The 11,758-nt window shown below is 42.7% G+C and overlaps 1 protein-coding gene across 3 annotated transcripts in view; it reads left to right on the top strand.

Annotated features, from left to right (window-relative positions):
- Window positions 1–11,758, top strand: part of zfhx3b (zinc finger homeobox 3b) — a 232,069-nt gene that overhangs the window by 164,464 nt on the left and 55,847 nt on the right. For all 3 annotated transcript variants that reach the window (XM_020607491.1, XM_020607483.1, XM_020607500.1), the window contains one exon: window positions 7,132–7,363. In XM_020607491.1, the coding sequence (XP_020463147.1) occupies window positions 7,132–7,363 (232 nt within the window). The remainder of the gene's footprint in view (window positions 1–7,131; window positions 7,364–11,758) is intronic.

Here is an 11,758-nt window from a genome sequence, read left to right as displayed (position 1 = left end):
TATCTTAACCCAGCCCCCCTCCACCCCCCCCCCCGACTCACTGTCTCCCTCACTCTTATATAGCTCATTCCCCTCCACCCTCTCCAAACTCTCTTTCATCCTTCTTCTCCATCTAACAAGCTTTTTGCTGCCCACATTCGGAGTAGCTCCACAAGGCCATGTTGCCATTGTCTGGCTGGCAAGTGACAAATGAGCGGCAGTGAGGTGTTGGAGTGTCTTGTCAGCTGTGTGGCTGCAGGGCGGCCTGTGCCTTTACCCTACTTACACATCAGTGACTTACAGTACAGACAAGTCCAGGTCTAGGCAGTCACTCATCTTATCTTATCTGGTTCTTATCTAGTATGCACACACATCTCCATTAACAGTCCTATATCTGTTTAGACAACCAGTGCAGTGCCTTACATACAGTACATTCCAGAGGTTTTCCTCTAAATTTCATGGCCAGTTACAGATGTATGTGAGGATTCTATTTTACTCATAGCTTTAGCTGTCTGTAACCTAACCTCATCAGTCATTGCTGTGCATTGCAAACATTATCTCATCACAGGAAGCATGTAAGAATGCTCTACACTTAAACATGCAATCCATAGTGCAAAATGCAGGAGTACAGGACTTGTGCCATACTAGATTCAGATTCAAGTCAAGGGTGTTGGCTCAGTTTCTTAGCCAGAAAAAAGGGAGGGGTTTTCGGTGTAATATTAATGGCCTCTGGATACTGTCATCTTGCTTGCTGGCGAAGAACACTCTGATGCTGGGGAGGTGTATTTAGAGGTTTGGTTGGTGCTGTGGGTGTAGAAAGCATGCGTGTTCTTTCCACAGACCTGGTTGTTTTCTGTGTCTGGTGAAAATTTCATTGTGGCCTTTACTGATTTAGAGATACAGATATGATGTGGTTTCTTACTAACACTATCACAGCCAAAAAAACTTGTTACAAGACAAAATCTGTTCTTTTCCTTCCTGATGTCAAGTTCTTCCCCAGCCCTTTACCAGTAATTATTGTCACCACTGTCCAAAGAGGGTTGTTATGTTGACACAGTACTGTAGGTAATGCAGAGAAGGGCCAGGGCAGGTCCTGATTTGCCCCATTCAGCTTCCAGATGGTCCCTTGCCAGTACACATGTCATCAAGTGGCTGAAACAGTTGTTTGGGTACCCCCATGGCTCCACCCTACTCTCGCCTCCTGCAGGCAGACTTATTGTACTGCAATTTTGGCAAGCTCCTCCCAGCATGGCTTTCATAAAAGCACCAGGAGGTTAAGCTGTTAATTAGCTACTGAATGAGGAGGCCAACAGCTTGCTGTTAATTTGCTTTACTCCTTTTCTTATTTTGGGACTGACATCATTTCCTGCCTGTTTTGGAGACATTGCTGAGTGTCACAAAAGCAGGACCAAGCTCATTAAAAGGGGGGAAATGTGGTTATCTGGCTGTGATTTGAAGTGCACATTATGTATGTATAGCCATGCTTATCCAAATGTTGTTAATGAGGGAGACCCTGGACGCCAGTGCAGGGCTCCTGTGGGCATAGACCCGGGCTCGTTATCACCACACAGGGCATTGATCACTCTACCGCCCGCTTGCTTATCCTTCTTCTCCTCCATTTTCAAAGATAGCGACTCGCACATGAATTATGTGGACACATTGATCAGCTGATTGAGAGCTATTGTTTAGAGCCCTGGGTCATTATTGAAAGAGGGATTACCCAGCTCTTGCTTTGTGCGTGTGTATGGGAGAGTGTATTACTCAGTTGCTTGTCACAGCGCATACTTCCCTTTAGCTCACCTTAGATTTGCAACGGCTACACACATGTGTGCACATTTACACACACAGTGCACATACAGCAGCCTACACAGTCAACATGGCCCAAATGACTGCCTGCATTGATTGCCTTCCCTCTGCAATTATGTTCCCATTGTTTACTTTCTAGCATCTTACTCATTCAAATGGAATTCAATAATTATTGCTTTATTTAATGTTAAAGTAAGCGAGAGTGGTGGGTGTGGAGCACCAGTAGCTGTATTGTCTTTAAGTGTCTCTATGACCCCTCCCAGGCTACTTTGTTTCATAGGCCTATGTTAAGTCATCCTCTCCAAGGACACCTACAGCGATCCATCTTTACCTTGCTGCCCTCCCTTATGACACATAGGTCCATTTTGTTTCTCTCTTACCTCCCAGAGACAAATACACAGCCTGTTTTTATTCACCACTAGTGATGGATCATTTCTGCAGCAAGGCAGTAGGGGAAGCAACTTCACACATTATAGGCTTTGAAACAGAGACACAGGATGCTGTGGAGGGTTGGCAGGGGTTAGGTAGAGTAAAGGAGAAGAAAGGACAAGGGTGGAGATGAGGTTCAGGAAGCAGTAGGTAGGCAGTTTGGGCCTAAATACACAGTTCCCTTTAAGCCACAACCTAAGTTTTGGGCATGTTGCAGCTTGCAGTGGCTAATTCAAAGCAGCCACCACACTTGGCACCCAGTGGGGCCTCTGTGGTTGGAGCTGTTGTTTGTGCTGCTGGCAGACAGGGAATCACAGGCCAAGCTGAAAGCACTCACTGACTCCTGTGATTCTGTTTTGCATTGCTAAATAACCTGCTTACGTTCCAGGGGAATCCCAAAGTGCAGATTTATGAGAATCTAGTCCCCAACAAATCACAAATGCACATGTAAAAATACACTGCTGCTAGGAAAAAGGTCAGATACAATGAAATGTTTTCATTCTGTAAACCCCGACTCAAAACCTAACCCTCCTAATTAATCTGTTTAAATGTAACTTAATACTGATTTATATCAGGTGTTCTCTGATGGACAAAATTTGGACAAAATAAGATAATAAAAAATGTACCTTTACTGTAGGGTACATGCTGAGTACAGGTATGCTATGGCTACAGTTGTCAAAGAGCGAGACTTGAGCCGCACAAGGGTGTTTTCCTCCCCCTTTGTCCACAGTGTGCTTTTCAGGCACATTACACTGTCTCCCTTCAGAGAGAAATACAGTTTCCTCATTGGTTATAATTGCTGGCATGACATCAGTGTGTCTGACAAACAAAGGTGCTGCTTGTCTTATTCTGACACATCTCAAGCCAGTAGCTAGTTTGTCACTTTCTTCACTGGTGATAGAGAAAATCTCTCTGATAGTAAAAGATATAATCTTCTTATTCATCTGGGGGGACAGGTCTGCTCTCTTGCACTTCATTGCATTGCTTTAGGTGTGAATTGCAGCTCTGTTACCCATGTAAGCCTGCAATGAAGTACACATATGCATGTGTACAAACAGACACCAGCTTTTAGTGGTGAGAATCAGAGAGAGACAATTACAAAGCAATATCCAGGCAGATATTCACTGGCACTCTCACAGAGGGAATTTGGCAGCTCTCTTAGAATTGATAGCTATTTAGCTCACAGATAGTCATCTATTTTAATGCATTAATTTTGTATTAACAGCACTGCCAAATTTAATGGGGGAAATTAGGGTATGATCATAATGGTATGTGGCAGTGTGTGCATGTGTTTGTGTGTTCATGTTTATTTGTGTACATTTATGATGTTCTTTTTGTCTGTACTTTAACATGTGTTTGTTATGTGTACATGCTGTATTATACAGCTCCTTTGGGAGTCATTCTTTGGAATTACCGGCTCTCTGTCTCCCTTCCACCCTTCCAGTAATACCCACCTCCATCTTGTGTTAGTTGGACTCTCTCAGCAACCACACAGTTTTGTGTTAAAGGTGCACTTTTACTTTGCATTTAAGTGGATGGAAATGCAGATGAATGCAGTGCTCTTGGTGGGTGGTGAAACTGATACAGGTGTGTATTGCCCACTCAGAGGGCAAGGTGCACTGTAGAGTTGTGAGAGAGAGGATGGGGTGGTGCCCACACCGCCCCTGTCCCTCTTTACCTGAAAAAGCACAGAGCACTGCTTCAGTCTCCACAGAAAGGGACAAGGTGCTCCATCGAAGAGAGAGGCTTGAAAATATCATGGTTGCATTTTTAAACCATGAAAACCAGCACAGCATTAAACAAAGCTTAGAACTGGACCTTCCCTTTTGCTGTGTAAGTTACAGGCCCTGATATACATTACACATTTTCTTTGCAGCTTTCTTTCAAAACACTGCAATATACAGTAACTACATTATGACAAAAGTATCTGAAGACATCTTTAAGGCACCTGTAATCATTGTGTTTTTATGTTCTTATCTGGTAAATCGGACCACACATACAATCCATGCCACTGTCCCTTCTCCCCTTTATGCCCCACAGCACCCCTCCTGTTGCAGCCTTGATAGGGCGCTTCGAAACCCCTGAGCCAGGCCGACCAACTCCTCCCCCTAAACATGACTTTTTCATTAAGCTGCCAAATTCCTGCACTCCAGTTGGAGGTGATTTATCAACTAGTGGCTTCATTGCAGGTTCATAGGAAACAGACATAGGCCCCATCTCATGCATTATTATGTTTCACATTCAGAATTTGTGTGTGTGAGAGAGAGATGGACTGTAAGTATACTGTGTTCATACTCTTTTTGTGCTCTTCATTATCCTGCTAGGAGTCCCTCACATTGTTAAGTTCCAAGGAGCCCACTGAGAATCCATGTTAGAGAAAGTTTGTGCATGTGATGATTAGAGGATTGTTCACTGTTGTCCTCATATGCCGTTCTCCTAAACACTATGCTATCATTTTGCCTTTCTGGAGTATTGAATAAGCTGGACCCCCTCATTCATTGCTCTTCATTGGTTTGATTTCCTGACTTTAACTCACTGTAAAATGTCCCAGACTGTCATGGGTCATGGCCAGTGCAGAGATGGTGAAAGTGGTGGTTTACAGGTGTAACCCACAGAGCTACAAGCAGTGGGGCAGACCAGTTTTGGCCCTGCTGAGGCCATCTTCCGGGCCTGTCAGGTTTATGGTGAATAATGGCTGCTTCTGTCGCAGGCGGTCTCAGGTTTACTCCTATATAAACCCCGTGCTTTTTATGGGAAACTGTAAAACTCCCAAGATTTTTTCTACCTCCTGAGGCTGGCTTTGAAGTTCCGGCCAGGTGCTGTTTTTTTTTATTTTTTTTTTTTTACTTCTTGTAGATTTTTGGAGCCTTGAGTCATTTATGGCAAGAACGCTCTCTCTCTTAAATTCAAAACATCTGCTATGACTAAAAGCAGTTTGCATGATGGATTTGGTGTTATCTATAACTGCATCTGTCTCTCAGGTTTCTCTCTACCTTAGTTCTGATGCAATATTTGTGCTCAGAGGAAAAGGGGGAGGAGGAGGGCTCCCGTAATATCCAACAACACCTATTCATGACATCATGGATGGCTTAAAATGAGCCGAGAAAGGAGAGCACACAGAGACACAGAACCTTTTACAATCACCTAATAACTCTATTACACCGAGCTGTGGGGCTCACAAAGAGAATGAAAAAAATTCCTATTCCTTTTCCTGGAAGTGGTGTCTTAATGCACATTTTAGGTGTAGAAGTGAGAAATATGAAACCAAAGAGAATGAAACACAATAGCTCAGAAAACCCCATAGCAGTATTACAATATTGCCAGAAAATTAAACATTAGGAGAAAGGGACAAGCACATTTTAGGGAGCCATAATATTGTTATGACTTTTTTTCACCAGCCTGTCAACACCTGATTTAGATGTAATGTGGTTAAATGTCTAATGTTTCGATTGCTTTTACATTTTCCAGCCAGCCAAACAGGCCATCCTGTGCAGCAGACGATAGTTCAGTTTGTCTTGATGAATGGCTCATTTTTTCTGAACCTTTCTCGAGTACAAGCCAAATGTAAAAGGTTCAGTATATGAACACTGGGACATTTATACTATTTAAATGCAGAATTACCTGATTGAAACTACTGAGTGGACTCCCCTTTAATTACAATTACAAGCTTTAAGCACATTTGAGTATTTAGCTTATTATTACTGCAGGTATATTTTCCTCAGTGCATTTTACCCAGGTATAAATGGCAGATGTTGTGACTTGGAGCATTAATTTACTATTAAATGCATCAAGTAGTGTTTAATCAAAAATCTTTTTGTGGACAACATATTACTATATACAATTAATTTGTTTCTCTCAGCATGCGTCACAGGAGGGGCCAAGTAGATTAGGGTAAATTGAAGAAAACTTTTGGTAATTGACATTGATTGCAGCCCTTGAAATCCATGGGAGTGTCCAGAGTTTGATATAGAAGCAGCACATGACAGGCATGACACAAGTGGCCATACTGAGTCTGAGGCTTTTATTGTAAACATGCATATACCATCATTGAGATGCTTTAGGATAATGGTCAATAACTCTGTTGCTCCACAACAGGCCCAGCCATATTGTGTTGCCCTTGCATCATTGATTGAGGCATGCAGGAGGTAATTAGACTGGAGCGCTGTGGTGCTACAAGAGATTGTGGTGGTATGGTGTCACTACAGGGTGTTAGGCATGTTGTGACACTATGGAGGGTGGACGAGGCATGCTGTTGAGTCTTAGAGGAAGCGCTGGGGTTGGCAGGTCAATATTGGTGCTGATTTCCTGTCTTCTGATGATTGTCCTCCTGTTGCGGAATGTTCCAGTTTCTCTCAGAATGTACTCAGTCCCCCTCCTGCCTCACCACCAGCTGACTTCACCTCTCTTTCTCTATGAGCGAGTGAGGATTTAACTCACTATGATCAATATTTAGTATCCCATGCGTGAAACAGGCAGATGTTTGGAGTTTCCTTTTCAGAGAAGGGAGGCTTCTGTTGAGTGAAGGGGATCAATGCTCCCTTCCGTCTGTGAGGCTGTAGATCCATGGCTTCTGAAGGGTGGCTGATGTGATTTCTGCTCGCCCTTGGGCCCCTGAGATTTGCGTGCCTCCCAGACCTCTCCCGTCCTGTTAGCCCACTGATACAGACACTCACATAGACAAAGTGAGCAGTCCAAACAGTTGTCCTGAAGTGGAAGAGGTCTGGATGTTAAACAACAGGGCTGTGATTGGGAATTGATTTGTTCATTTGCCAACTGTGTGAGTGAAAGTGAGTCGGTGGTGCCTGGCCAGCTATCTGCCATCTACAATAACCTCTTTCACTCTCTTTTCCTTTCTCTCTTTCTCTGTTTTCCTTTCTGCCTCTATGTCTCTCTCTCTCTCTCCATCCCCTCCCACAGCACCTGCAGCAGCATGAAAACGCTGTGGAGGGTGATGCCTGCTACTACCACTGTGTGCTGTGTAACTACTCGACCAAGGCCAAGCTCAATCTGATCCAGCATGTGCGCTCCATGAAGCACCAGCGCAGTGAGAGCCTCAGGAAGCTTCAGCGCTTACAGAAGGGCCTGCCAGAGGAGGACGAGGACCTCAGCTCCATCTTCACCATTCGTAAATGCCCTTCCTCAGATACAGGTCAGAAGCAGCCCCTGTGGGGTTTTTTTAGTATCTTTTTTTTTGTGTGTATGTCTTTGTTTCTCTTTCTTGGTCTCTCCACCCATGCCACTCGGTCTCTCATACACATACACAACCATTCCCTCACTTTCTTTCCACGTTTATCTATTCTTTCCCATATAACTTGCAATATCATTAATAACATCTGATTAGAAATGACAACAAAACATATTTTTTAATGGGCTTTGTGTTGTTGTGGTGGTAATTTTTGTTCTTTTGGTTCAAAAATAGATAATTGAGATGATACAGCCATAAACCCACTATTTTTAACAAGGATGAACAACACATGACATCAGTAAGTATGATTTTCACACTGATGAGTGAAATTTTAACAAAAGAGAGATAATAAATCTGACCTAAAATTAACAAAGGGATCAAACTTGCATCTTTTAATTTAATTCTGACAGTGTTCTTTAGCACAACAGAGTGACTGTATCAAAAATATTTTTTATAAATACACAAGTGTAAATATCATTTATACAAAATATCCATGCAAAGCCTGCTTTCCCCAGTCAAAGCAGAGGTCCTTTTTAATGGGAGCTGTCCTTTTTGGCCATTAAAGACACTGAGACAGAACATTAAGGTCAGAGAAGGAGGAGCTGAACAACAGCAGCAGCTGCAGCAACAAGAACACCAATAAACAGACACAGCTACAACAACAGTAGCACGACTGAAACAAAGTGCCTCAACTGCTCATTTATTATGGACTGATTAGGAAGAGTGAGCTGTGGTCAATTAACGCTCTTTCTTTGCAGAGATTTGGTTTTCTAATCACTTTAACTCCTGTGCCCTGACAAAGGGGCTCTATTGTGTGTCCTCCAAGAGGGAACCATTACTTCCCTCACACACATACTCACTGTTTTTTGTGTCGTTGTATGGTAGGGAAAAAAGGCCAGCCTGTGAAGATGCTTTGTTCCAAGGAGGCAGGGATAATGAAGCCAGCGGCCGGGAAATTGCGCAAAAGGCAGTCACAGATCTGAAGCAAATCATTAGAGAACATATTTAGCTGAGCAATTAGGGACAATTAAGCTTTCTGCTCACTGCACTCCAAATATGTTAATGACTACAGTGCAGTGGACAAGCGAATATGCAAAGGCAAGAGAAAGGGCTTTTTAGGTTAAAAGGGTTTGGGGTTGGGAATTTACTTTTTCCAGACAGGAGTTGTTGTGTTGTTTGCAAGTATGTGTGTTTCCCCCCCTTTCTTTTAAGCAAATCTTATATTTATCAATCTCTTTTTCCCCTCTTTTAACCTTTGATGTGCCCATATTTATGCTGTGGTGAGGGATCCAAGCCTTAGGTAATGGGCCCCTGCAGTGGGACTGTGTGTGGGCAGTACCCCCCCCCACACACACACACACACATAGGCAGCAGGTACTCTACTGCAGGACTTCATCACATTGCAGTAACCCTCACTTACTTGAACAGAGCAGCAGTAACAAAATGTTAATGTAATTAAATTTTTATTTGTCAGTGCACTTTAGGTTTAACACCTTTACAGTCTGATTGTGGGGTTTCCTGATAGACTAGTGGTTAGGGTGCAGCACTCTCACCGCTGTGGCCCGGGTTTGAGTCAGGGTTGCATCAGGAAGGGCATCGCTGTGCCGACCCTTAATGGAAAAAGGCCTAAAGTAACATTCATTTCAGTCTGATTGTGCATTTTGATGCTTATTTGGATTGGTGTAAATATCTTGTTTGCCTTTTAATTTGGGGACTACTACAGTTTTAGATCTTAATCATTGTTTCCAATCCAACACCGCCTCCATTTGTTTTTTCTTAAAAGTGTTTTAAATGAGCCCTGTTCTAAATTGGTGACCTGTCCAGCATGTACCCTGCCTCTTGCCTAGTTCCAGCTGGGATTGGCTCCAGCCCCCGTGACCCTATAGGATAAAGCAGTAAAGATGATGGATAGATGAAATGTGAAACAAAAAGTTGAACAAACATCTTGATCAAACTTCAATAGTGGTCATACCGCTTTGTCTGTAATCATTAACTCTAAAGTTTGCTGACTCCACACGCCTCACGTCTACTATTTCACCCCGCCAGCAGCATCTGCTGCACTGGTCCCAACTCATACAGTAGCTCCACCCCTGCACTAAGTCTGAACCATTCCCTCCCAGTGTAATATTTAATTTCCCTTTCGTTAGCTCTTTCATGGCACAGGGCTCTTTTTTGTGGTCGGGACATAGTTGCTAAAGTGGTTGAACGTTCCTTGGCTTGTGAAAACAAAGTTGCCCCTGGATTTCTGGGTCACATAGACAGTAATTCCCTCACTGCTGCTGTTCTGTGTTCCTGCGAGTGGTTCTCTACTGGTGTTAGGCTCGTAGCCAGCCTGGGATTTTTCCCAAAACATATGAAACTTACTTTCCCCCCAGACAGCTCACAACTGCCATCAAACATTTTACACAGAGGTGGTAAGAAAGAAGGTAGTGTGACATAATTCTTATGTAAACATCCCCAGAATCCCGCAGTTTTAGGCAATAATGTCTTTGAATCAAGATCTTTAGATGTAACTGACTGACACCTTTCTATGACCACAATGACAACAAGAGAATGGAATTAGGCTAGTACATGCATGATCTGGTATGTTTCACACTTTACAACTTTGCATATTAATCCCCCTTCTGATCATTCAGCAAAGCTAGACTGTAGAGACTTGGTGCCACATATCTCCTCTGGGCTGGATGTATGGGGAGAGCAAAGGCAGCAGAAATAGTTTCTGTCCAATTAGTCTAATGCAGGAATAAAAGACCTGCATTGTTTTAATTCTTGCTCATACTGAAAATGTGCTGCTTAGGCATGTTACACTGTGGCCCCGCCTTCATTTGTCTTCTTTAACCCTTTATCTATGGGGAAACAAAGAAAGCCTCAGTGAGACCCCAGCCCCGCACAGCTGCCCTGTGTGCAGAGACCACTAAACAAAGCTGAGCACTGTCTTTAACTATTTCTTTGTGTTCACAAGTGCAAGCTTCTAGTTTGAAAGGATAAGGACAGTGATATTCCTTTTTTTGTAGTTGTTATTGTTATTTTACACAAATCCCATATAGAGACTAAAATCAACACTGAATTTCATGTACTCACCGTAATGTTTGTGAATCCAGAACGTGGTTTAACTTATTTGTCAGTGCCATAGACCTCTATTGTTGACTGAAAACTATGAAAAACATACCAGTGAGCCGCACTACTGCACTGGGTGACATGTTTCATCCTCAAGAAAATTGTGGGATATGTCTTTTGTCAAAAAACAAGCTCCAGGCACCAAAAGTGGCCATTGCTTGTCTGTAGTCTCTGAAATAAGAGTCAACTGCACATGCACATGTTGATGCTATTGCACTAGCGTCTTGCATTGATAGCATGATGGCGCTATGTACTAAATGCAAAAATGCACAGTTTGACTCATTCTTTCTCTGGAGACTATAAAGAAAGTTTGTTTTTGATGAAAGCTGTATCTCACAATTTGTGGGAAGGAAACCTGTAACCCAGTGCAGTGGCATTGCTCATTGGAGTGTTTTTAATTGTTTCTGGACAGCAGCAGAGGTAACAGAGCAATGAGCTAAACTGGTGTCTGGATTTACAAATGTTACAGTGAGTACATGAAATTCATTGTTGGTTTTTGTCTTTGTGTGGGATTTGTGGAAAATGACCATTGAATAGAAAATTACCAGCCTTATCCTTTAAGGACAGCAGCTCATTACCTGGTGGCAGGTATCAACAAAGAACAGAAAAGAAACATGTATGTAACATAATGTAAATGGCTAAAGGGAAAGGTTAGAGCTCCTCTAAATTTTTTACTTTTGAGGTCAGCTGGTTTGATGGCATGATGAGAAAATGTACTTCAACTTCAGAAAAGAGTTTCGGCCTGGTATCATGTTGATGTCAAGTATAGGGGTGAATGGTGACTGCAGGCCACTATCAACATAAAGCATCAGGGCGTATGTGTGCAAGGGGGACCAGTATTGCATATGAAGAATAAAAGGACAAAAGTAAGGAATGGATGAAGAAGAAGTCAGCAAAACAAGTTTTGGGAGCCTGCATGTGACAGCTTGTTTGACACTTGAGTGTATGATGACCCTGTTTCGAATGAAATGATGTTCACCAGGGCATATAATGTAGTGACACATTGAGGTTTCTCATTTCTTAACGTTTAATCGAATAAAGTTATTTTTTGAGCATAGAACAGAATGAGATCATGCCTTTAAAAAGGGCAACGTTAAATTGCTCTGAAGGGTAGATGTCAGTTTTGCAAGAAATGTTTGTTTTGTTGTGTGTGTGTGTGTGTGTGAGAGAGAGAGAGAGAGAGAGAGAGAGAGAGAGAGAGAGAAAAGAAAGATGCAGGAAAAACATTTTCTAAGGGTAAAA

This window comes from Monopterus albus, unplaced genomic scaffold (assembly GCF_001952655.1).
Source record: "Monopterus albus unplaced genomic scaffold, M_albus_1.0 scaffold4.1, whole genome shotgun sequence".
Taxonomy (NCBI): domain Eukaryota; kingdom Metazoa; phylum Chordata; class Actinopteri; order Synbranchiformes; family Synbranchidae; genus Monopterus; species Monopterus albus.
Note: the sequence above shows the minus strand (reverse complement) of the source record. Positions and strands in the feature narration are given on the sequence as shown.